This window comes from Pyrgilauda ruficollis, unplaced genomic scaffold (assembly GCF_017590135.1).
Source record: "Pyrgilauda ruficollis isolate IOZ18807 unplaced genomic scaffold, ASM1759013v1 scaffold204, whole genome shotgun sequence".
Taxonomy (NCBI): Eukaryota; Metazoa; Chordata; class Aves; order Passeriformes; family Passeridae; genus Pyrgilauda; species Pyrgilauda ruficollis.
The window spans coordinates 436089-462961 of record NW_024519652.1 but is presented as its reverse complement, the minus strand read 5'-3'; the positions used below and the strand labels follow the sequence as shown (position 1 = coordinate 462961).

General features: G+C 45.0%; 2 protein-coding genes across 2 annotated transcripts in view; one reads left to right on the top strand and one right to left on the bottom strand.

The window, feature by feature from the left end:
- MAP6 (microtubule associated protein 6) overlaps positions 1-3311 on the top strand; it is a 50316-nt gene extending 47005 nt beyond the window's left edge. Inside the window, exon 4 of the mRNA XM_041467285.1 lies at positions 3152-3311. Within this exon, the coding sequence (XP_041323219.1) occupies positions 3152-3221 (70 nt within the window). The 3' untranslated portion in view covers positions 3222-3311. The remainder of the gene's footprint in view (positions 1-3151) is intronic.
- A 14567-nt stretch (positions 3312-17878) lies between these two features.
- Positions 17879-23136, bottom strand: LOC121353429 (somatotropin-like). The gene is made up of 5 exons (XM_041467283.1): positions 23068-23136; positions 22029-22192; positions 21293-21409; positions 20758-20919; positions 17879-18177 (listed from the first exon to the last, which is right to left on the bottom strand). The coding sequence occupies exons 1-5, from the start codon at positions 23075-23077 to the stop codon at positions 17977-17979; spliced, it is 654 nt and encodes a 217-aa protein (XP_041323217.1). The 5' UTR covers positions 23078-23136; the 3' UTR covers positions 17879-17976.
- Positions 23137-26873: the final 3737 nt, after the last annotated feature.

Genomic DNA, 26873 nt, shown 5'->3' with positions numbered 1-26873 from the left:
AGTGCACAAAGGGCAACACAGCATTCAGAAGACAGAAGTGACTTGTCATAACCTACTCATAATCTAACTGGGAATTGCATTTGCCCAGAAATCAATGAGTTTCTATCTTTTGAGGAATGTGAACCTGCCAATGCCCTCCTGGATAAGGGCACTAACCAAAAGGTGGTTCCGCCACAGCAAGAGCTGTTTCCTCACCTGAATTCTGTGGGAAAGAAAGGACAGACTTCTCATGGTTTTTTCTTTAAAATGTTCCTTCAGCACCAAAGTTCTGTGGCTGATGCTGTTTGCTGTTTCTGAGTCACTGATTCAGGTAGAGGAGTTCTCTTAAAGGCAACTTTTAATTTTCTGTGTGCCTATACAGACTCATAACAGCTCCCAAATAGCTAAACTGCTTTAAATTAAAGTAATTTGGCAGAAGACAATACAAGTCATCAGCTCATTTTGATATGAGGCCACCAAAACATCAAGAAGTGAATTCATAGAGGAACAGAGATGAGATGTGAGCAGGTCCTCCACATCTCTGAGGAACAGGATGATGTTGCTGGAGCTGTCAGAGGCAAGTTTAGACCCCAAGTCACAAAATCCCAGTTCCATGTGGTTATACCAGGACCAACAAAGAGGAAATGGTGCTATGTGAGCTCATGGTGGCCCATGAACAACCTTAGTTATTTCCAGACACCTTGTACTGACTCTGGGAAATAAACCCCTGCTGAATTTCATACTCTTTCTGCACCTCTCTCAGGCATAACAAGGAGAAATCTGTCACCTCTAATTCATCTCTTCTACATTTCTCACCTTCTCACACTACTATTTGCCATCATCAGCCCTCAGGAGGGCAAAGATCTTCAAACTCTTTCCTTGCTTGGCTTAAAAAAAGATCATTTATAAATGTTACTGCATGTGTGTTGGGGATTGTTATGTTTCAGCATCAGCTTTCCTTTCAACTCTTCTATTTGCACACTGCCAGCTCACTCTTCCCAAGGCTGGTACCTAGAGCTAGACCTTGCTGTGCAGCCCTGCAGGGAACAGCCATGGTTGTTCTCTGCTGTGCATGTTCTGTTGTTTCTGAATACCATCTCGGGGGGGAAATAATGTAATTACCTACCACTCACACTCCCTCCAGTTTAAAACAGGTTTGGATGGACAATCACATAATTGTCTATATTCATGCAAACAAAGGGGAAGCCAGGGGGTGAGATGGGACGCAGTCTCTTTCTCCTCCTCAGGCCTGAAATCCATGGCTGAAGGATGCACACAGTCATAGGAAAAGAGCCAGTAGATTAAAAGGAAGAACACACACTTCAGGCAGCAGCTTTCTGACTGTCTCAACAGGGAGGGACCACCCTAGTGCTGCTGAGATGGAGAAATTTCCCTGGTGATTCTAGCAAGGGCTCAAGAAAATGTTGGTGGATTGAAAATAGTTCATGTTGCATCAGGGAGAGATGATTTTTTACTTTCAAAGCTCTCCTCTGAAATGCAGGGTGGCAGCAGGAGCAGGGTTGGATACCAAGGAAGAGGTGGGATGGCTCTGGTGTTGACCCACCTGGATTGGGTTGAAGGTGGATCATCATGTACACACTGGCACAGGAGAACCTGAGATCATGTCCCATGGTTCCTACATCCTCCCTCACTAAATGAGGTGTGAAGATGTGCTTGGTAGCTGCAGTAGTTACTGATGGCCTTCAAACTGCAAGTGCAGGTGCCGCTGGGCAGCATTTCCACTGGCAAGGATGTGCAGGCATCCCCAGCCTCCTCCAAAGACCAGCAATGGGTCCTGTCCTAGCAGATGCCTCTGCATCAGCAGTAAGGACCTGGTCTACCCTGACAGTGCGGCATCTATCCAAAGAGAAGCTGCTCTGCATTTTCCTTTGATTTATGGTTCTGGGCTCACCTCATTCCCATAGGAACTACTGCGCTGAAAGAACTCAGCAGATTCCCTACCAGCCTCTGCCAACAGCTTCTGGCAGCAAATGTCTCTTTGTAGTAAGCAAAAAGGGCAAGGTGAGAGTGAGTATTTGAGAGAGAGGTGTCCTGCCAGGGCTCTTCACATGGTCCTGCCCCATGAGCCTCCCACACAGAAATGTTTTTTCTCATGTCTGGGTTGGGTTGATTTCATAGACCAAGAAAATGGTAACCAGCCACTCCATGGTGTCAGCCCCTCCTTCCCTCCTCTAACCTGGAACCATTCCCTGCACAAAAATGGTGCAAGATTGGGGGACATATGGGTATCTCCACAGTCCTTTGATGCAACCACCATGTAAAGCTGCCCATTTTATATCTTAGCTGGTTTCTCATGCATCATCAGCTGCTTTCTCGTGCATCATCAACTGCATCATCAACAACTTTCTGCCTTTTTGCACCCTCATGGACCCATTCCCACCCATCCTCATCCCCAGAGATTCTCCTCCTCTTTCCTAATGAAGACTGAATCCCTTGTTTCCTACAGGTCTTTCCTTTCCCATCCCTCCCTCTGTGCTTTCTCAAGACCCAGCCTTCCTTCCAACACATGTCCAGAGCTTCTACTGGCAGCATCTACCCTAACTCCAGGGTGCCTTTGTCCTTTTGTGCTGCCACCCAAGACTATCCAGGTACAAAGGTGACCCTGCCAGTCATCCAGTACCTTGGTGCCACCATCACCTACTGGTGTCTCCTGGGGGTATCAAAGAGAAAAGGGGCGTTCTCAAACTGGGGCTAGTGTATGTTAGCTGGGCTTACTTTCCTTTGGTTGTTTTAACAAGTTCCAGGTGCTTCCTGAGTGGCACAAGAGCTTGGCTCCACTGTGAGAGGGCTTTTACCACCCATCATGAGGGAACCAAACTGCCTCTTTGTGAGACAATTTTACAGCAAGGTGTTTGTTCAATGCATGTTATAATCAATTGGCAAGTATTTTTTGTAGCTGATTGTGGACATGATCCTGGTCACATTTAAACCAAGGACTGGTCAAAAAGTCCAAGCCCTCACATGTTTTGTGGACCATGAGTTTTGCACCAATTCCTACCAGCCAGCCTGAGGACATACCAAATGTGTGGTTGCTTGGGGAACACTCTGCAGAGCCATGGAGCAAAGTTCACCTCAGGGGTGGCATTTTGTTCTCATGGGTCAGCTGATTGCTCTGATAACTTTGCAATGATGCTCTTTCTTCTGCTTCCAGGACCTCTGAAAAAAACATTGGTGCTACAGACCAAGAACCAAGTACCTTAGTGAAGGATGAATTCACATGAAGTCAGGAACCTTCATCTGAGCATCAGCTGGAGCAAGTGTATAGTTCGCATGAAATGTGTATTGTCTGGCTGGCATAAAATAAAGCTGATTATGAGAGCTGAATGACAACTTCTGTTGTCTCTCAAGCACTTTGAAATTATTGGGTGATGTACTTAGCATGTCTGTGCCTTGATTTATGTATAGTAAAGTTACAGAAAAAAATTGATCCAATTCTCCCTTTATTCATAGATGGGAAGCAACACTGGTTTTAAAGGTCTCTATTTTATGTGGGCAACAGAGAGATAGATTCATATCCATAGGCTGTGGAAGGATCACACTGGATTTCAGAGATTATGCCAGAAACCTAGTTGATAGAAACAACTGTCTTCAAAGATCCTTGGAAGATTTTATACACTGTCAGGAACCAAGTTGTTGGATATTGCCAGGTAAGATACACCTTGTGCAACATCTGGCAGCTCCCCTTGTCACTGTGCTGTAGTGACACAAATATTTCAGACCTTCTTCTGAGGCTGTTAATATTCAACTGATTGCCAATTTGGGTATGACTTAAAGCAAATAGAATTATTTGGGTTGGAAGGGACCTTATTAGATCATCCAGTTCCACTGGGGAAGGACATGGGGAAGGACATATTCCACAAGACCAGGTTGCTCCAAACCCCATCCAACTTGGCCTTAGAGACTTCCAAGATGAGGTAGCCACAGCTTCTCTGGGCAACCTGTGCCAGGGTGTTGCCACTCTCACAGGGAGGGACTTCTTCCTGATATCTAACCTAAATTTCCCTTCTTTCAGTCTGAACCTGTCACTAAATTTCCTGATGCAGAGTTCCTTTCTGTCTTCCTTGTAGGCTCCTTCAGATACTGAAAGATGTTCTGAGGTATCCAGTGATGCCTTAAGTCTTAGCTTTCATATCTTTCAAATTCTGTGCTGCCTTGGTGTGCATCATATTAAGTGTTGGTAAGATCTCTTCACAGAGTAGGGAGACAAAACAATTCCTTTTCTAGCTTGGGACCAAGGACAACCATTACAAGTTTCAGGCCCAAGAGCATAAACAATGGTAGTTTAAAGAAAGAAAACAAGAAGGATGTGACTTCATAATCTGAAGCTGTAATTGGACAATGAACCCCAATATACAAATGGACCAGAACTTATAGAAGTGAGAGACCTCATGACCAGTCATCCATTTCTGTGACCATTTTGTGGTCATCTTGGGTGTAGCCCTGGCCAGGCTCTTGTACTGTCCAAGGTATATCCATTAAGGCTTTTTAATAAACACCTTGTTTATTCTTTAATTCTGCTCTAGGTCAGCCTTCTCAAGGCATCAAGGCAACCTTCTGCTTTCCTGGCTGAACAGCACTGACTCTCTCAGCCTGTCTTCTTCAGGGAGGTATTCTAGAGTCCTTATCAAATGCTGGACAAGACAACAAGCTGGCAAATTAGTATTCTCTCTTATTTTTTAAAAAGTGTTTTACTGAAAAATTGTGAGGTTGTTCACTATTGGAAATGTAGGAAAAATTTGGTCAACTCATGGTTGTTCTGTATGTTCATATTTTCTGGGCGAGTTTCTGTAAGTTCATAAGATTGGACTTGGGTGATCTTGGAGGTCTTTTCCAACCTTTATGATCCCTATAGGGTGCATGTGGCACCATGATGGGAGATGCAATCCAGTTCTACAGCCTGTCCTGTACAGATGGCATGGAGACCCTAGACTGCAATTCCAGCAAGGCAGTGGCTCAGCACACTGCAATAAATATTTCTAGGTTTAGGCTGAAGGGTTATAACACTTAGAGCTGAGATTAGGTTTACTTTCCTAAAGTGGTAACTTTAGGCAAAAGGCTGCTCTTCCTTCACAAATTAGTCATGCAAAGCAGGTACTTCACTGGAGGTGGGGAGAACTCCCTGGAGCATGGCAGCTCCATAGCCCTCCAGATCCAGAGGGTTTGGTTTGCTGAGTCTAGCTCATAAGAAAATTGCATTGTGGTTGGAGAAGTCATTCACATATTTCAAAGTGAAAATGCAAGTCCATGATATTCCTTCTCCACCTCCTCCTCCTTCTCATCCTCCTTGTCCACATCCTCGTTCTCCTCCTCCTCCTTCTCCTCCTCCTCCTAATGTTCACATTGTGAGGAGTTCTCTGGTAGCAGGAAGGTTGGAAAGATCCTCCTTGTTAAAGGGATAAAATAGAGAGGAATATTTGTCACAACTGTGTTTCTACAACCTGTTGTAGATCAAGTGAGAGCCTTTAGACCAGCTCTGCCTTAGGTTCAGATTTTTGGCAGCAGCTTTACTCAGACAACCTGTTCCTAAAAAGCCCTGGCTTGCAAGTTCTCAGGAATGGCCAATCAGGTCTATTATAAAATGAATTACTGAATGAATAGACAGAAGATTAACAGACAAAAGGCCTTAAACAGAGTTACTTACTCTGTTTAAAGTTTACAAGATTAAAACAGAGAACTACTAATAGATTTTCATAAAACAGTGCACAACATAAGCGTGCCTGTATCACAGCTAGCAAAGAAATAGTATAGATTAGGAGTCAGTGTTCTTTACACCAATTGATGATGAGTCAATCCCACATAGAGTCCTTTCACTCAACCTCTGGAAGAGTGACCACAAAGTGCGGTCCTGACTTCAGGGAAAAGCCCCACAGATTTCCAGGAAATGTGCATAAGACTTCTGCTTTGTGAAAGTTTTGTGTAGCTTTTACAGCTTGTAAAGTGAAGTGTCTGTCAGTCAGAAATTCAAGTTTATCTTCCTTCAATCTCACTCTCAGGGCAAGATGTTTACTGTCAGCTGGAAATGCCACCTCAATGGCACAAGAAATAACTCACTACCAGACAGATGTCCAGCTTGAGTTATCTCACCAAAGAGCAAATTCATGTGAGGGAGAAGATGCCCTGAGATATCCCAGCAGCTGATAGGCAGAACAGGTAAGCCATCCCGTGAGGAGTTACTCTGACAAGAGTAACTAATAGTAACTAATTAAATATTCACTACAAAGGGATGGAGATTACATGCCTGTGAATAATTGCACTGAGTGTGTGCCTCACTCAGCAGCTCAAGGATGCTTGTTTCATATGATTAAGTAATTAAATGTTCTTGTATAAAATTACCATGATTCCACAATTATTAGAGAGGAGACCAGTCCAAAGGTCGAGTGCCAGATATTTGTTGCCTGCAGGAGGTTTTGCTGTAGTTCCCTGGAGCTGTTGGTGTCCAGTTAGCCAAAGATCTTATCTTACACAATTATGGGTAGTAACCCAGATATCCATGGTGTAAAACTTGAGAAAAAGAGGCTTATTCTTCCACCAGTATCTGATTTTTGGGAGTGGCTTGGAAAGGCAAAAAAAACCAAAACACACACCAGAAGACAAATATTTTGTCTGCCTCTTCAGTTCCCTGAAGGTGAGAGCAGGAACAAGTGGCCACCAGCTTTCATTTCACCAGTGGGAAATGTAGGTAAATGTGTTTGAAGAATGTGAAATTTCCCAGAGGTAGGTTTTGAAGCAATAGAGCTGATTTAAATGCTCACCTAAATCAAGGCAGAAGAAAACATTTGTGTAACATTTGTGTAAATAGTAACATTTTTCCACCAGACTGGGTACAATATTTCAGACAAACAAACAAACAAACAACAAAAAAAATTAAAATTCTAATTTAATTTCATATAGTACTGCAGTGTTCTGACTTCCCATATAATTATATAATGGTTTGGGTTGGAAGGGACCTTACAGACCATCTCATTCCACCCTCCTGCCATGAACAGGGACATATTCCACTAGACCTGGTTGCTCTAAGCTCTGTTCAACCTGGCCTTGAACTCTTCCAGGCATGGGGCATCCACAACTTCTCTGGGTAACCTGTGCCAGAGCTTCACCACCCTCACAGCCAAGAATTTCTTCCCAATGTTCCTTCTAACCCTGCCCTCTGGCAGTGGGAAGCCATTCCCCTTTGTCCTGTCACTCTAGTCCTTTGTCCAAAGTCCCTCCGTGTCTCTCTCAGTCCCTTTAGGCACTGACAGGGGCTCTAAGGTCTCCCCAGAGCCTTCTCTTGTCCAGTCTGAACTGAGTTCTCTCAGCCTGTCTCCATAACAGAAGTGCTCTATTCCTTGGAGCATTTCCATGGCCTCCTCTGGACTTGTTCCAGGAGCTCCATGTTATTCTAATTTTGGACAGCAAAGCTGCAGGTAGCCCTGCAGGTGGGGAGCTCTTGAACAGGGCAGAGTCTCCCCCCTCCTCAGCTGCCCACACTGGGGGGATGCAGGCCAGCATCACTTCCTTATCACATTAAAATATTAATTTTGCCACAAGCTGGAATATTTACAGTTTATTAAGAAAAATTATTAATTTCTCTATTTCTAGTGTTTCTGTCCCCTCCCTCCTGGTGTCAGCTGCTATCCTCAGACACCCGCTTCCTTCCACTTTTTGTTCCACTACCTTTTCTTTCCCTACATATTATGTTCTCTTCAGGTCCCTCCTACTTTAAAAAATAATCAAGTTAATAACTGCACTGCCCACCCCACGTATTATTTCCTTTCTTGGTTTTCCTTTTAGATTGCAAGTCTTTGCAGCTGGGAGTTTCTCTAATTTTGTGACCTGCTCATCTTGATCTTATCCTGAGGTATTACTCTAATACACGTAATAGCAGGAATTATCCTCCCACCAGCAAGCTTAATTCAATGCCTGCTGAATTTTGCATGCCTGCATATGTCTGTGGTGTATGTCCCACGTTCTTCCAGCCCTGGCTGTGGTTTGTGTCAGCAGTGGTGTAAATGTATAAGGCTGAGGGAAAGGAGGAAATCCCCCAAGCAAAAAAAAGCCAATGCTGAAATAAGAGCAACACAGGAAACCAGAAATTAGAGCAATGAAAGTAGTGTTTCAAACTCAGACAATAATGCAATGGAGGCAGATAGAAGCAAAGGGGCAAAGGTTTCTATTCCTCCATCCAGGATCTGGGTAATACTGGTCCAGGGGAGTACATATCCCCTAGAGAAGAGGAGCAGCAGTACTGAAAAACAAAGGAGAAGAAAGTGCTGGGGAGAGTGTTTCAGACTGGATTTCACCCCTTGTAGGCTCTAGACCTCACAGCTTTGAGGGCATTTGCTGATTTTTCAGGGAACAGCATTGCCCAGGGATAAGGAGACGTGTAAAGTTCACACTGGAGATGCTTTAGTCACCAGCAGCACTGGCAGTATGGGCAGGGATTAATGCTGCAAAGCTCCTTATTTATGGGCTAGTTCTTTTTAATGAGGCAGTGACTGAAGTTGTTCAGTGGCTAAGGAGAGCTCCAGACAGATCCATCAGAGACCAGGGCAGAAGTGAGAGAGGATTCAATTAGGCTTTGAGGCCAACAGTGTCTGTGGTGTAAAGTGACCAAAACGGTTGGGATTGTTCAATCTGTCCTTCTTATTTATGGATTATGTCCTTGTTGCGTTCTGCTGTAAGGGAAACCATGGGGTGTTAATTTTAACAGAGTTCTCAGGTGAAATCAAGAACAAACGAGCCAAATACTACATGTGAGAACTGTTTATTGATAAAGACGGGTATGCGTCCCGACCAGAGAAGGCCAGAAAATCAAGCAGAGACAGAAAAGAATGACACAGAGAGAGAAAGGAGGACAGGGACAGAACCACCAGGATTCTGGGACGCACCGTCGGCATTCCATCGGCACCTGCGTTCCTGCCGCACTCCCGAGCCGCGGCTTCCATGGTCGGCAGACAGCGGATCTCCCGCACGGACGGGCGACGGGAGACCCGCGGGGTCGCCGCTCGCGCTGAGTGGCGGGCAGGACAAGCTGCAGCACCCCAGGAGCGGTCAGAACCCTCGACAGCGTCGCGACAGGCTGCGACGGGGTCGTGGAGGCGATCAGTACCCTGGACAGCGTCGCAGCGGGATAGCGGGCAGCGATGGGCTGCGGAGGGAGCGGTTGCGGCGGGAGCGGGCTGGAGCTGCAGCGGGATGTTCCCAGGGGGGTGGGCAGGCTGGAATTACAACGGGATGTTCCAAGGGGGGCGAGGAGGCTGGGGGTGCAGTGGGATGTTCCCGGTGGGTCGGGCAGGCTGGAATTACAGCGGGGTGTTCCCGGAGGGGCGGGCACATTCCATGCGCGGCTACTGCCGGCGGGAGTGTGTAGGCTTGCTGCGGGGAAGCAAGGGTAGACGGAACAGGCGCCAACAGGGGAGACAGGCTGGCAAGATGCAGGACAGCAAGGAGAAGGCGAGCAGAAGTCAAATGAGCCAAACCTCTCCACCAAGAAACGAGATGGCGGGAAGTAATTATGGCGCAATTAAAAGCTTTTATGTGCTAAGACTCCTCCTATAGTCCGGCCTTTGAGCATGACCATTGTCTAGTCAGGGAAATTTTTGCTGGACAGCAAGGTTTTGCCTGCAGGAGAGTGGTTTGCAGCCCAGTGGTGGAAGTTTTCTCTCCCCGACTGGCTGTCAGGGGAAATCACCCCAGAGACAGAGCTTCCATCCGTATTGTACAGGGGCTGCCTGCATAGGGACTGTAATGCTGGCAGTCTCCTCCCCCGATCACTCGTGTTAGACACCTTCTATACATGCCACGTGTTAGGGCTCAGCCCATGTAGTAATTTTCCACCTGATGTCAGAAAATGGGTTTATAACATGAAATCCAGAAAATGTCCAGGCATAAATAAAAATTAAATTGTTTCCTTACAGTCCTGATAAGGTGTAAATATGCAGAACTACATTGACTCTTTGCTGATTTACCCGAGTCAAAGTCTGTCCAAATGGTGTTTCAGAGGAATTGACAGACAAATGGATTGTCTGCAAAAGTGCTTTTACTTTAGTTGTTGGGAGAGCAGGGGTCCACACTCCACCAAAGTACTTCTCCAACACCTAAAAATTTTACATAAAAATTTCATCAAAAATACCATACATCCTTACACCTGTAAGGTTAGTATTCGACAAGCAAGCTGTTAAAAATACATTGCATCAGATTCCTACACTTTAAGTTAGTGTCCGTGTGCTGTCCATGCACAATCTACACAGCCTAAAGCAGCTAGTCTTCCTGATTGCTTCCTTGCACACGGGTGATTCCCTACTTGCCTGTTAGCTACTCTGGTATACCAAGTCTAAAACTTTTTGTCAAGTCACAGTCACCTCAAGCTAGGTCTATCCGTCTTTCTTACGCTAATTTATGCTAAGCACTTATGTATGCGTGTGCTAAGTACTTACTTACTTATGCTAATTTCTTCTGCTTGCTTATGTAAAACAAATTCCTAATTTTGAAAGGGTTAAGGCATTGTGCCTAAGCATTCTTGGGCAAGAATATGATACACTGTAACCAATATAGAAGCTAGATGAAACTTGGCAAGAAATAGGGAACAAAAGAAATGGAGGGCAAAGCTTGCTAAAAACAGTGAGGAAATCACTGAAACAGCTAACAAGAGACGGCGCATGCCTAGAGGAGAAGGGTGAAAAGGGAATTCAAGGAAGACGTCCAGCCTTCATCAAAGGACCACCAAGGAAGATGTGGAGCCTTCCTCAGTGCGACCACCAGGGTGTTTTACGCCTGTGCTTTACGTATGCTAATGAAATGATGGGTTCTAAGAAATAGTTTGCCTAGCCACCCCTTTTCTAAGGAAAACAATGAATATGCATTAATTATAACTATATATTGTAATCTGCTGGGTACCAGTGTTGTGTATTAGGGGGAGATATCCCCTGCACACCTGGCACACTGAATAAAGCAAAGGCCCACTTCTTGGACTTTGTCTCTCCGCCTGGTTTGGGGCGATTCAATTTCAAGGCACAAAATATCCAATAGCTCTTTTTAATGCCATGAATATCATGTTGAGTTTGGTTGGTTCCCTCCCTTCCACCAGTGATTCCTAGATGTCTTATGGTCCCTTGTTTCCTCAAGACTCTTATAAATCCTAATCTAAAGTATTTAACCCCCATTCACTCCCCCTTTCCTCCACTGACTTTTATCTTTTGTTTCCTTTACCTTGATATGTTTATTTTCTGCTCTGTCATTCCAGTCACTTCATTTTCAGTTCACATTCCTTCTACCCTTATGCATCTTTCATAATTTATCCCACTTTGCTCTGGCAAGGGGCAGGTTTTCCTGCTGGTGGATTCAATTTTTGTGGAATATCTAGGTTACTGTCAGGACTTCTTTCCCGTGTAAAATGTCTTTAATTTTGTATGAGCTGCTTTAATATTTTATCCCACATCAAAGAAGTATAATGAAATCATCATCCTGAAATGGCTTTTCCATGTTGAGGTAAAGGAGCAGAGATGGGCTGGAAGGTATTATTCCTAGACAGTATATTTTGGTGCAAAATAAGCCACAAGACTCGGGGGAAGGAGAAGGCTGGAACAGCTGAGAAGATGCTCATGTTTGGGGTCTGGATTAGAAGAGAAAGGAAAGGATCCACCTGTACTTTGCCTTATAGTGGAGAACATCAAAAGCCTAAGAACAAAATTGTCCCTATCCCAGCCAAAAGCAGGACAGATGTGAACCACTGAAATACTTTCACTGACGACCTTTGTCTCAGAGCTAAGCAGCACAGAGATTAACTACCTTAAAGAGAAAGACCCAAAACATCCTTGCCATAAAATCTTATTCACACATCTCAGGATTCCAAAACCACTCAGGATTCCATTACTTACCTTTCCTGAGCTGCATATTTCCCCAAGCTGGTCCAAAATGGATCACAAGATGTAAATGAGGCTTATGACCCTCATTCATAGTGATGGGGGATCTACTGTGGTCCTGGTGATCTAGGGATACCCGTGAGGCAAGGTTGGTAGTTGTTTTGTCTTTTATTGGAAGAGTGGTATTTGATCTGACTGAGATGGAATTCATTTTTCCATAGCTGCCTTCACAGTGCTGTGTTTTGCATTGGTGGATAGAAAGGTGTTGGTAACACACAAGTGTTTTGGCTACTTCTGAGCAGTGCTATCTTTCTAACATTCCCCTTCTCCATCAAGGGGCTGGGAGTGGGCAAGATCCTGGAAGGGGGCAGAGCAGGCCAGCTGATCCAAATTAACCAAAGGGATATTCCACACTGTATGCTCTTAGCTCAGATATAAAAGTTAAAGGAGGAAGAACAGTGGGCATTCGTAATCCTACAGTGTTTGCCTTCCAGAGCAGCTGCTATGCCTGCTGAAGTCCTGCTTCTGGGGAAGAGACTGACCATTGGAAGTAGAGATTAAACTTTTTCCCCTTTGCTTATGGGTGCAAAAAAATTTGCTTTCTTTTTGCTTTAGTAAACTGCCTTATCTCAACCTACTAGTTGTCTTTTTGTCTTATTTTCCCTCTCCTGTCCCACTGGGAAGGGGAGTGATAGAGCGGCTTGCTGAGCACCTGGCATCCAGCCAAAGTCAACCCACTACAAGCGGAACAAGGGTTTGAGAGGAAATTTTTCTCAGGATCAGAACAGCTGCACCAAACTGAATTAAGGATGTTGGTCCGGACCCTTCCAGTGTCCTTGGAAGGGCTGATTAAGAAGTCAAAGGTACAAGCAAAATACTTTTAATTTTCAGGATAGCAAGGCCCAGGCCCAGGCTGCCCAGAGAAGCTGTGGTTGCCCCATCCCTGGAAGTGTTTAAGACCAGGTTGGATGAGGCTCTGAGCACCTTGGTCTAGTGGAAGGCATCCCTGCTCATGGCAGTGGTTGGAAGAGGATGATCTTTAAGGTCTCTGCCAATCCAAACAGTTATGTGATTCAATGGTTCCATAGTTCTACGCATGAGTAAAGGCAACCAGGAGCTGAAAGCATCACAAGAGTCATATTTTATTCAGATTGTTCTAGGTTTACCACAAATGCCTCTATTGAACTTCACTTGGAATTAGAGTGATTGGGGACATCCTGAAAGGATGACTAGCCTAGAAGCCTAGAAGGAGGTGGAAAAAGAGGCAGATTTCCCAGCAGGCCCAGGTAGTGACCAACCAGTGACCTGGGAGACTGGTGGGAAGCCATTCTCCCTTGTCCTGTCACTCCAAGCCCTTGTAAACAGTCTCCCTCTATCTTTCCTGTGGACTCCCTTCAGGTAGCAGAAGGCCACAATTAGGTCATCCCTAAGCCTTCTCCAGACTGAACAATCCCAACTCTCTCTGCCTTTCCTCATAGCAGAGGTGCTCCATCTCTCTGATCAACTTGGTGGCCTCCTCTGGATTCACTCCAAACAAAGTCAATGTCTTTCCTGTGTATACCTCTATGGACCTGTAAATAGGTGCTCTTGCTTCAATTAGGGTAGTGATTTCTTCTCACAATAAACTATTTTTGCAGTGCTCCTTCTAGACTGTTTTTCCCCCAAAACATCACACATTAAGCATTAAGGGCTTTCACCTCCAGCATAAGAAACCCCCAGTTCTTCATTGCTGGATTTCTAAGTCTGAAATCTCTTGTGCTCATTATGTGAAAGAAAAATTTGAGGCCAGATTTCCAGTGGGGGATAATAACCAACCCACTGCTTGTTTATATACAAATTTCCTTATACTTGGCATAAGTAGATGAAGTTTGGGTTAAAAGAGTGAAGGAAGAAGATCTTTGTTCATATTCCTCTGAATTTCAGTGCAGCCTGGCTTTTCTATGCTTGAAGATCCCATTTGCACACTTCAGATGTTGAAGTCACTTTGTGTTATCCATGCCAGAAGGAGTCTCAACAGCTTTCTTCTGCAGTGAGACCATTTCAGATGTGCATGCAACATGAGCAAAGCCATTGGAGAAAAAAATCCTTACAAGCACCTCTGTGCTGTCAATTAATGTCCAGCCTTGTAGATTCAATTATTTCTGCAAGCAGACAGTTGTTAGTGGCTTGGCCCATGGTTAAGTTGCTGTCTGCATTACTGAATTTGAACCCTGATGTTCTGCCTTTCTGCAGATTGTGCCCTCTACAAATTTCTGCTGTAGGACAACCTGGCTGGGAGTGCAGGAAAATGGACATATATTCCTTCTTAAGAGCAGACTGAGCTTGATTTTAGGGGACCACAAAATGAAGAATGGTTCAATGGAGTGAAGTAAACTTCAGATCTTTGAGTCTAAGTTGTCACTGTTATTCTGTTGGGGGTTGGGTTTGTTCTGTTTTTCCTTGTTACTTGTGGAATTTTTTCCCCATTGAGTTTCTAAGAAGCACTGACTGCTGTGTGAAAAATGCATATTATATGGCTCTATGCAGATATTTACTATATGTATTATGTTGTATTGGTTTGTAGTGCTGTAGTAACATTTAAGTAATATGGTAAGTGTAGTTTTGTAGTTAAAATATAGCTTTTGTAGTTAAAATAGAAACGATATATGTAGGATATTTTTTAAAAGAAAGGAATGAGGTACTTGCAGTGAGATAACAGCCACAGACACCTAAATCTTTCAGAGAAAAATAATTTATTGCTCCCTTATCAGAAGAAAGAAACTTCTCCCGACCTCGCTCAACCCTGATGACGCCGTCAAGATTAAGAGGAAGAAGCTGACACTGGTCAAACAGAATCCTTTGTTTGAACAGAATTTATGCATCATGTATGAGGTGTATGAATATGCAACAGGCTATTGCTTTTAAGAGCTAATCCTCTGTTAATGTGTGTCCTTTTTTGGGCTTATTTTGCCCAGAAAGAGGTACCTGGACTGTCTGTAACTCTTTGTTTTTATTGTCTCATATTGTCCTAATCCTAATTGCGCAAACTTTTATTACTCTAATTTTATTACTATTTTTATAACTATTTTATTACCATTAAATTTTTAAAATTTTAAAAACAAGTGATTGGCGTTTTTCACAATTGTTTGTGCTGCTTCTCCTCTGATACCTCTAGAGCTGGCCTTATTAGTTCTAGGACACTGGAGAGATTACTGGTTATATCCAGTACACAATTCAGTGATTCCCACCATCCTTTATGGGATTTTGAGGCAGCAACACTCCACTGCTCGGTGACAGCCCCTAAATTTAAGTGTAATGGCCACAATTGCAAAAGAAATTTCTTCCAAGAGGGGACTGCCCTTCCAAACAGACATGAAGCATTTCTTATACATCCAGCCATCCAGAAGACCCCAGTCCTTCAAGGCCTTATGCCCAATGGGGATCGTTGCAGTCCATAATTCCATGCAAACAGGTATCACCATTGAGCTGATGGGACTGCCTGTGACAGTAGTGTCTCAGACCAAACATTTAGCACAGACCCAAGACCCAGGTCTTGGTTTCCCCAGCAAAGCTGAATTAATATCAGTTTAATTCCTCAACTCACCTTCCTGGACTAGTAGCAGCAAAGGTCCTCCATCCTGCCAATATGTAGTATGAGGTGTGTCTGTCTTTGGTTTGTGTGACATGTGTTAGTTTTAAGAACAGTTGTATAAGGAGGAAATGTGATATGTGTGCAACTGTGCTTGTGGTTCAGCTTTCTAGTCATGCAGAAATAAGAACAGGCTAGTGGGTTGGCAGAAATAGGAAGATCCTGCAATCCCCTCCTCGTGTCATAGTCAGATAATTGCTCTCCGGACAGGCTCTGCGGCATCACGTCTTGATCTAATATCCCAGGAGATGGGCAAATCACCCTTTACCTCACAAACCTCTTCTCCCTTGACACTTAAATATGCATTGCTTTATTTTGTCTGATAATAAACAGCCCCACTGAATCTTCAGGCATTTCTCTTGATGGCAATGGTTTCCTCTTTTGAAGGATTTCACTAGCCCCTTTTCCCCAGATGATGAGACTTACTGCCTTCTCTTGGTGACCCCCAAAGCGTATTCAGAGCTGTCTTCCAAGAAATCAGGCCACAACCTTCTGCTTTTTCCCAGATTCCAAGATCTTTTTGGTTTTATTTACATGTACTTTTGCTGTACAGCCCCCAGGTGACCCATGTGACTCATTAAAGTTCTTGCGATCTCTTTGTTTTCTGTGCATTGTATCAGCAATAATTTTATACTTATTTTCAGATCACTGAGGAAAACGAAGAGCATCAAGCCCAGTAGCAGCTTCTGTAGATCTCTATTCCAAAGTTCCACAAGCAATTAGAGAGTTCAAGTCACGCAGCTGGTATCTGGTAATGGAAACCTGTTAGTCTCTTGTATCATTGATCAACATTCCTTTTGCTGATGGCAGAGAAATATCTTGTCATTGTCATGCAGGTGAAATACAGCATCCAACATGACTTTCTCAGAGTTTGACTAATTCTTAGTGACAGCTCCAACCTGTTCTTGGAATTCCTCCATTTCTCTTGCAGCACTTCTCTGCTGTCTTCCCCCAGTCATCATGGGATTTTTTTTGCAGCAACCAGCTTCTCTTCCTCCATTTTCTCTACTCTTTTGCCACTATACATAATACAAGATATAGGATTTCCTTTTTGCCCTTACATTCTAGTATTTCTAATTGTGGACACCAGAGAAGGTTTTCATAGTAGACATCCCTCTCTGTGCTGCAAACCAAAATATTTCTGAATTTCATTGGCTCTTTCTGAAAAGCTTATAGAGATCATCCACATTTTCTTAGTCCAAATTTTCCCTCTTGGTTTGTCTTATCTCTGTTGTTCCTCTGTGCAGAAAAAAGATGTATTGAACAGCTCATTGCTAAGCCAGAAAGGAAAAAAAGCAAATTATTTTAATTCAGAAGGGTGAATGTTGTGTTATTTATGGGCTTAAAAATATATGAGAGGCAATCCTTAACTCTGAGTTCTTCAATCATCTGGTTAGATGTGGTTTGGATTTAACTTTACTGCTTGTGTGAAGCAGGCTAAGAGTGCATCTGTGTGGAAGAAAGTTCCTTTTTGGAAGAGCTCATCGGTTCCTGAGCTGCCTTCAGTAGGGGGATCTGAGCAGCACATGGGGATGCAGGTGCTTCAAAAACACCACATGACTTAATGCAGGCTGATCTCTTTGGAGAAATTATCCTGACACATTTTAATCATGATGAGCAAACAAAGAATGAGGGGGTACCAGCTGGTGCTCCCTCCAGTGTGTTCAAGGAGCTCTGTAAAAAGTGCATTTGGAAATGAACCTTTGCCTCAGGCAATATTTTAAACAAGCAATGGCCCTACTCGTGCCACAAACCATGTATCTGTTTGGAAGTGTGAAATGTTTATTATAACACTCTAAATCAGAAGAAATGTTCCCTTGGAGGGCCTTTGTCCCTCTTCTTTCTCTGTGGAGAAAGACAATTTTGTAACAAAGATTTATTTTTTGCAAAGGTCTGGATTAGAAACAGAGAGGAGGGACGGCTGGCAAAAAATGAAGTGGAAACGGAGAAGGACCTGGGGGTACTAGTGTACAATAACTGGACATAGCCCAGCTGTGTGCACTGGCACCCTGAAACCCCTCGTGCTGGGCTGATCACACAGCATGGGCACTGGGAAGGGAGGATTCTGTCCATCTGTGGTGAGACCCCACATGCAGAGCTGCCTACAGCTCTGGGGTCCAACATCAGAAGGACGAGGAGCTGCAAGAGTGAGTCTAGAGAAGGCCACAGAGATGCTCTGAGGGCTGGAGCACCTCTTCTCTGGAGACAGGCTCCAAATCTACCCACAGTCACAAATCTACTCCCCAGTACAAATCTACCTCTAAATCTGCTTCCCCATCCCCCCAAGCTTCAAACACACTTATTTAATCCCAAATACACATCCTAAGCCCCAAACCCACCCTGTCCCGTTGGCCACTCCTGCCTCCCAGCCCCTCACAGTAGCCTGTCCCACCCCAAAAAGCAGACATGTTGGCAGTAGCAGGTTTATTCTCCAGTTTTCTTTCAGAGGAATAGGGCAGCCATGGTCAGCAAGAGGCTGGAGCAGGAAGGGAACTGTCACTAGTGTCAAATGGTGCAGTTCCCCTCTCCATAGCGCCGGCACTTCATCACCTTCAGGTAGGTCTCCACTTTGTGCAGGTCCTTCTTGAAGCAGGAGAGCAAGCCATAGTTCTGCAGTAGTGCGTCCTCACTGCGCAGGTGGATGTCAAATTTCTCGTAAGTGGCTTTGAGGATCTGGGGACCCCGGGGGCTTCGGTCCTGCAGCTCCTGCAAAAGGATTGTGAGGTGCTGGGAGAGGTGGTGGGGGCTTGGGAATGACATGGGTCACAATAACCTCATGCAGGCTGGGGCAGAATGGCTGGGAATGGCCCTGAGAGTACTGGTTGACAGTGGCTGAACATGAGCCCATGTGTGCCAGGTGGGCACCTGGCACCAATGGCATTAACCATGGTATGTTCAGCAGGACCAGGGCAGTAACATCCCCCTACCCTGGGCACTGCTGGAGTTCCTCCAGTCCCGGATGCAGTTATGGGCCCCTCCTGACAAGAAAGACATTGAGGGGCTTGAGCTTGTCCAGTGAAGGGAACGGAGCTGAGGAAGGGTCTGGAGCACCAGAAGTAGATGGGGAGGCTCAGACTAGAGAAAAGAAGGCTCTGGGCAGACCTTCTCACTCTCTATAACTCCCTGATAAGGAGCGTGGAGTCAGGTGAGGGTCAGTCTCTGTTCCCAGGGAATAAGTGACAGGACACAACTTCAAGCTGTGCCAGAGGTGTTTCAGGTTGGACATCAGGAAGAATTTCTTCACAGAAAGGATTGTTAAACATTGGAAGGGACTGCACAGGGAGGTGGCGAAGCCACTGTCCCTGGAGGTGTTCAGGGAATGGCTGGACACAGCACTCAGTCCTCTGGTCTGGTTGACAAAGCAGTGGTTAGTCTTGGCCTTGGTGATCTTAGAGGTCTTTTCCAACCTCAATGATTCTATGATCTTCCACAGGCCCAGTTCCACAGTTCCCACTGAACTTTAAATGAGGTCAGGGGTTTCTCCCTCCAGTCTTAAAGAATATTTCAAACATATTTTTGAGTGTACGTGTTTGCAGGAAGACTAGTGATGCAGGGGTGATATTACAGTGAGAAGGGAGCTGGGCACAGGGCTGCAGGGAGGGAGGAGTGTGTTTTTGGGGGTATTAAAATAAAGAGTAAGTTGCAGGGTCTCTCTGTACCTCCTCCAGTCAAGAAGACAGAACCAGGCAAATAATTCTCTCTTTTCTCCCACTTTGCCAGAAAACAAAGCTCTAACCCAGACCCAAGCCATGTACATCTGGAGCTGAGAGCTGCACTCCTCCTGCCCTGCTGTGGACACAGCTGCCACAAACAAGAAAGTTTTGGTTAAGAAAAAGGAGCCATAAATATGTGAGCCATAAAGGAGGAAAGGAGGAAATATGATTGTTTGGCTGGTTTCATGTACCATTTCCTAATGCCCAAGCACATACCAAACAGGGACCAAAATCATAAAATCGTGAAGTCACAAACTGGTTTGGGTTGGAAGGGACCTTAAAGACCATCTCATTTGAAGCCTTCCTGCCATGGGCCAGGACACCTTCCACTAGACCAGGTTGCTCCAAGCCCCATTTAATCTGCTCTTGACCACTTTTAGGGATGGGCAGCCACAACTTCTCTAGGCAGCCTGTGCCATGGCTTCACCACCCTCACAGTAAAGAATTTCTCACCCACACAAAAATCTGGATGTGGTACTCATACCTATCCCTACTTTCTCCTGCTGAAGTGCCAGGACAGAAGTCTCTATTTACTCTCTGAGTCTGAATTTCAGAGTAATTTTAATGCTGGAAGATGTAAACACTATTCCAGACTCATTTCTCACAGCTGCAGGTTTCAGAGCTCTAGCTACAGGGTAAGCCTGCCAGATAAACTTAATTACAGAATAAACATAACTGAAAAGGGTCCTGGCAGATAATACACAGCTTCATTTAAAGCAACAAAGCAAAAATGAAGTAGATTACAAACGGGACTTAGAGCAAATGCAGAGAGTGACTTTTTAGATAGACAGACTGAGACAGGACAAGGGGGGATGGTTTTACTAAAAGAGGAGAGATTTAGATTACGTATTAGGAAGAAATTCTTCCCTATCAGGATGGTGAGGCCCTTCTCTGGGCATAGGCTGCCCAGAGAAGCTGTGGCTGCCTCATTCCTGGAAGTGTTCAAAGCCAAGTTGGATGGAGCTTGGAGCAACCTGGTCTAGTGCAAGGTGTCCCTGCCCATGGTGTGGGGTTGGAAGGTCCCTTTGGTTGTGGCTTTAAGGTCCCTTCCAACCCAGACCATTCTGTGAATCTGTGGTTAGCTCCTCCTTGAAGAGGATCACCCCACAGCTTTCAGCTGTCTGGATGCTGTATTGATGTATGAGGGAAACACCACCATGCAGGTTTACATCTGTATACAAATGTTTTTATAAAATGTTGTGAATCATCACAAAATTTGCCACATTTCAAAGTATTTTGCATGGAGATGTAGTAAACATTATTTTGCTGTTAGTACAACTATTTTTTTGTTGCTGGGTTTGGGAAGACTTTGTGTGTGAATTGTCCTGATTCCTGAGCAGTAGCGCTTTGTGATGGGTGTTAACATCTGTTCTGTGTTTTCTTATCCTCCCTAGTGATAAAACCCAATGTGCAGTATCATGATCTCATTATCTAAAGGTAAACCAAGTCCTAAGGATGCCACTGGTCTTCAGAGTGGAAGGTGGTGAGATTTCTCAAGGATCCATGAGAGCTGAGTGCCCCCTGTCTGGGAGATCTCTGCAATTCTATAGTCATGCTACATGCTGCAACTTACCCTCATCAGAGCTTGGATCCCTTCTTCCAGGTCCTTTAGTTTTTCATACACTCTGTCTGAGGTGCCAAAAACCAGATTGTTTGTGAACATCTTGCTTAGGTACTGCACCGGGGTCAGCCAGGACTGGATGAGAACCAGGGAAAACTGAAGAAGCTCAATGTCCTGAAATTAGGACAAGAAAGGGTCAAAGCTGTGCAGGGGTATTTGATAGCATGTTCTGCTCCCTCTGGAACACCTGGAGATGTGCCACCACTCTGACAGCTTCAGCAGAAACGAAGTTTTTTAGGCTGAAGAGCACCACGCATGCCTGTGTCCTGTGCAGACAATAGTTTTTCTCATGCTTGGGGTGGGAATGTGATTTACAGTGTAGCCCAGAAAATATTTCTTTCTTTATGCAGGGTTCAAGTAATCAAAAAGGGAGGAGAGGGATGAAGCACTTAAGTGTTCACAGATGAAAACACTCTGTTCCTGCAGTGAAGCACAGCTGGGCTCTTCAGGTAGGTCTGTGCTTGCTCTAAGGGTGAAAAAAACTTACTGATTTCTGCTGAGCATCATCCTTCTTCACGGGAGCAGGGATGGTTTCCGAGTAGCAAAATGATACCTGGGAATTCTTGTTTGTGTGTCGTTGGTCCTCTGGAATATAGGTGCGTTCCTATGGAGACATTCCAAATACACACAGATCTATTGCCCATGTTCTGAAGAAGACCTCAGACACTTCCCAAGCTGTTCTGAATGGTTACTCTTTGCAAGAAATAAATGATGAGGTGCCTTTGGACAGGGTTGGCAGGTGGAAATATTGTGTTGGCACAAGAGCTACTGGGCCTAAAGGTCTTCCTAAGCCAAGGTATTGAGGTGAACAGAAACCACATCTAAATTAGGTTCTCCCAAGGAGTAAATGACCCCAAAGGACAGCTCATGCCAGCTCCTGTCAGCAGAAGAAACCAGATAGTTTTAAGCACTCAGACTCTCCCAGGGCCAGAGGTGACCAACACAGGAAAGTCCTGTCATGTATCTGTGCCATGTCACAGCTGATCCTGTGCAGCCATAGTCCTGAGAAGGGGGGATGAGCAGGATCAGAGTAGGGGGGCAGAGGGCTAAGAGGAGGAAACAGGGTCCAGTCTGATGGGACATAACCTGTGCAATCCTGTTTACACTCTCTCTCCTCATCAAAAGAGGACAAAGGAGACACCAATAGTTGAAAGGTGTCTGTTACACAGTCCTGAAGCCATCAAACTAAAGCAGAGGAGACGACCGGAGACCACAGCACTTACAAACTCCTTGTATGTCTCGGCAGCCAGGAGGTGAAGGTGCTGAGCCCTCAGCACAGCGTTGGCAAACAGGGTGGAAAGGGGTATGGTCGGGAAGGCGGCAGCTTGCTGTGGCCACTGCAGTCCCAGAGTGATCATGGCAATGGTGAGAGGAGAGAACCATGACCCTGCAGCAAAGCACAGCAGAAGGTTAGCTGTCCTCAGGAAACTGGGATGAGGAGGGAGTGGCACCTGGGAATGAGTTCCCAGTCTCTTCTGTCCATGCTGTCTGAAAGCTCATCTTCCTTGGTGCCTCTTGGCACCAAGAGTAAGCTTAGCCTTCTTCAAAATTCTTTGAAACCCTTTCACCAAGACCTGCCCCTACCAAGAGCTTGTGCTTCTCCTAGTGTTACCAGCAGCATATTCCTGGGTGGAGTCATGGTTGCTCCATGAAAACTTGTTATGTGTCCCAATGTTTTTCCCTGATACACTCATGGTTTTCTTTTTCTCATGAGTCCTTGCCCATGTGAAAAGAGCATGCACTCTGGTTGCATGAGCAAGCAGGGGATGATGAGTGCCAGGTGAAGGCCTGGGAGCACCTCGCTGTAGCCATGGTTTATGCTGTACTGCTGATGTGATGCTGGCTGTCTGCCTCGCTGGGGTGAGAGACGGTGTCATTACCTGTACTGTGACTGGCTCTCTGGGATACAACTGCAGAATTTGGCAATCTTTGTCAACCTTAAATGTTTTCAGCCTTTGACATCTGACTCATGCTAGTGTCTGTCTGCTGTGAAGATCACAAACTTAATCTCAAATACCCCTTGGAGGAGAAATGCCCTGAAGCCTGTAGGACTTGGCCTGTTTAGACTAAAGATTAATTCATGAATTAAAGTCATATTGCAGGGAAAGGTATTCTTTTTCATTTGTTTATAAATTACCATACTTTAAGTTAGGGCTGTCACAGAGTGTGTGTATCCCACCACATACCACCCCATCATCATCTCCTCTCACCCTACACACATGGCAGCACTGACAAATCCTTTAAAACTGTAATAAAAAGTACCTGGAGCCATTTCTGCCTGGTGAGTTGCTCAGGTGTTGCTTGACAGTGAATATTTCCTCCTTTCATCTGTCAAGGGGAATTGCTGAGCCACCCTTTATATAGCAGGGAGTCTGTTTAAAATGGATCTGTGTGTCTATGTTCACAACAGCTGTGCATCTTCTCTGTGCATAAATGCACAGGTGTTCACAGTGGTGCTGCCTCATTGTAGTAATTTATACACAAATGTACAAGTTGGGAAGGTTGTTTGCCTCGGGATAAAATCAGTGCTCAATGATTTTGCCATATCCTGCTGTTTATCACAAATAGAAGTTTTCTGGTCATTGGAACACCCATCCCAAGTCACATCAATGCTTTTATATGGTGGAATTTGCTTTGTTCACCTGCTTTTTCCTGCCTGGCTCTGCAGCCTTGGCTCATAGTTCACAGACCTGACTGACCATTTTGGGAGATTTCTGACTTAAAGCAAATGGCAAGTTGTGCCAGGGGAGGTTCAGGTTGGATATGAGGGAAAATGACTTCCTCAAAAGGGTTGTACAGCCCTGGCACAAGCTGTCATGGGCAGTGGTGGAGTCTCCACTCCTGGAAGGATTCAGAAGCTTTGTTGATGTGGCAACTGGGGACGTAGGTTAGTGGTGGGCTTGGCAGTGCTGGGGGAGCAGTTTGACTCGGTGATACTGGAGGGCTTTTCCAACCTAAACAATTCTGTGATCCTATGTTTTCCCCTTTATTGTTAGTGGGGATAGAGCTGGATGGATGCTGTCAGATTAATCCTATTTCTTTCAATTTCTACCAAAAAATCAAATATTCAGCAAATAGTATTGCTCAGCTGGTTTGCTGTGGGTATGACAAAGAGCTGTCATGCCTAGGTGTTTGTTTGGGTTCCAGCCTACCCACTGCAAATCCAACTGCCAGAGCTCCAGGAGGTTTCTCTCATTCTCAGTCTGTGAGGAGACCTGGTTATGAACATCTTCCTTCTTCTAAAGAGACTAAGCAGACAGTTGCTGTGGAAAGGAGGTAGAAGAGACAGGGAAGAAAAGGTGGGGAAGAGAATCATAGAATCATGGGATAGTTTGGGTTGGAAGAGACCTTAAAGCTCATCCCATTCCAAGCCCCTGCCATAGCACATCTTCCACTAGACCAGGTTGCTCCAAGCCCAGTCCAGCCTGGCCCCACAGCACACCTACACTTTCTTTTGAGCACAATGAAACAGAATCTTGGATGGACAACTACAGGGGGGAAGACTTAAAGGCCTTTTACTCCTCATAAGGCACTGATTACCCCAAACCACACTGATTTGATCACTTGTTGGGAGTTCAGGGTCTATTTCTTTCTGGTCAAGTGGTGATTTGTCTTCACCAGACCCTGTATTTGCCATGCCTCCCCCAGACCCTGTGTTTGCCATGCCTCCCAATGTGGGTCCAGTTTCCAAGAGGCAGCATCATCCCTGGTGCAGCTGGAGCACAGGGTGCAGAGGCGGTTAATAAACATGCTGTGGAGAGCATGGTCTGTTCTGAAAAGCCCCTGGGGTGGAGATGTGGTGGTGTCACAAGATAAATGTCAGTCCTTGGACAAGTGGGAATGGCTATCAGGTATCCCGTCACCCAAAAGCCAGCAACATCTGGTTGTGTTTTTCTACTCCAGATTATGTTTAAATATATCAATATTTGTCAGAGATGAGCAAAGCAGCAGCACCTCAGCACAACCCACGCACTGCTGCCTGTGAATGATGATAATGTACCACTGCAGTACCTTGCACCCATGTTCTGCTGCCTCTCACTGTCACTGGCTGGCTCTCTAGGTTTGTTAGTGAAAGCTTGGTGCTAAGTCAACATTTTTTATGTTATAGCCTAGCATGGAGATGCTGGGATGATCAGCCTGTGCAATTCCCCTGAGCCTTGGGTTGTCCCCAATAACTTCTGGGCATTAAATGAGGAAGAAGCATTGTGGGGAAGGCAGTGTGATTGAAGTGTTGGGCTGGGCACAGCACTGGCAAAACTATAGTTGCATAAGCTCTTAAATCTCAACCTAGCATTTTTCTAGATTTCAGACACAGGCATTTGCAACCTAAAGCAGTATCTCTTAAAATCACGTGTCATTTCCAAGTTCTTTTTCTTTTTTGAAACAGAGAAAAGCCGCACTTCTTTTCAGCATGTTCCCACCCACCTTACCCTGAGCATCACCTACTTAACGAGTTTCACTAAAGAGGTAAAACAATTCTCCTTGCAGGTTTATGTGCTCCCTGATTCCTAGAAACCCCCCATCTTGGGGTGGCTGGTGGAGAGGACCTTCCCAGTCTGGCCCTACCTTCCTACCTCAGTCTTCCAACCTTCCTTACCTGGACCTTCCCGGGTAAGCACAGCTGGCAAGTCCTGACCAAGGAGCCACTGCCAGCCCACAGCCTAGGCTCTGTACATTGGAGGGCAATGACATGACTGACAGAGGATTGAAGTGGCAGTTGATACCTCTTCTAGCTCACTGCTCAGAAGGTAAATTCCTTCTGGAATTTATGGATTTTGCTTACTGGAGGTAGGACTGCACAATTTCACAGAACCCATTTCGAAAGATTTTTAGAGACATAAATTAATAGAATGATCAGGATTGAAGGGGACCTTAAAAATTATCTTGTCACAGCTCTTTCCACTAGACCAGGTGGCTCCAAGCCCCATCCATTTTGGCCTGGAACACTTCCAAGCAACAGCTTCTCTGGGAAACCTCTGCCAGGGCTTCAGTACCCTCACAGCCAAGAATTTCTTCCCAATGTGTCATCTAATTCAGCCCTCTGTCACTATGTGAAACCATTCCCCCCTGTTCTGTCACTACACTGCCTTGTAAATAGTCTCTCTCCATCTTTCTTGTAGTCTCTTTTAGGCTAAAGAGGTCCAGGACTGCAAATCAGTCTACGCAAAACCAGCCACCCATGTTCAAGCATCCCTGATTCCAGTTTCCAACAGGTGGAAATGTATTTTACAAATTTTTTTTTTTCTGAAAACCCTCCTGTTTTCTGCATCCATAAATGCTGGTTGGAGTTTTTAGCCTGCTTCCTTACTAAACCAATCTAAAACACGCTGGTTTTCTGCTTTATCAGTCAGCCTGGAGGTCTACTGCTCATGCTTATTTTCCACATGGACCACTACCACTCTCCTCTGCTTCTGCAATTGTTTTCCATAATAATTGCCCATAAGAAAAATAATGTAAAGAGAAGTGTACAAAAGCAGTCAGTAAGATTACTATCTATGAAGTGCAATTTCCATGTGACTGGCCTGGGGCTGCAGCACAGGAACCAGATAAAGGGATTTCATATCCCAGGAAAAATCCCTACCCATGTCCTGGGGAATGTCACAGTCACTGCCCATACCTCAGTTTCTCCATTAGTAAAATGATGGTCCTGACACTCATTAGCAACACAGCTGGAAAGCAGGTAATGATGGCAGAGACATAGGTAAATTAAAAAGAAATCTTATCTCTTCTGCTGAAAACAAAGCAAAGTCAGTCAATTTTGCCCCTTTCCAGTGATTTTTTGTTAAGTCTTTTAAACTGAAATGCAGCAGCAGCAAGTTGTCCAGGAACAGGCAGCAGCAGGGAATAAAAACAGACTCTGGGAAGAGTAATTCATTCCCATTTTTTAGTCTCTCTCTCCACCAGTGGATCTGACATCATCATGTGTCTCCGAGCCTGAGCTGCCACTCAGGAACCATCAGCCTTAACCTTCCTGGGCTGAATTGGTTGGTGCCTCTCCAAATGAATGCACTGTCCGATGGGATGCCAGTAGGGTGGAGAGGAAAGGTGCTGAGGTCAAATCCCAGCTC

Bases quoted from the DNA above. Each gene is read 5' to 3' on its own strand.
- LOC121353429 (XM_041467283.1), bottom strand. The intron at 20,920-21,292 runs GTAAGTTTTTTT...TCCTAATTTCAG, and splicing joins ATGATGCTCAGCAGAAATCA to GACATTGAGCTTCTTCAGTT. The intron at 18,178-20,757 runs GTAAGTTGCAGC...ATCCTTTTGCAG, and splicing joins GGATCCAAGCTCTGATGAGG to GAGCTGCAGGACCGAAGCCC.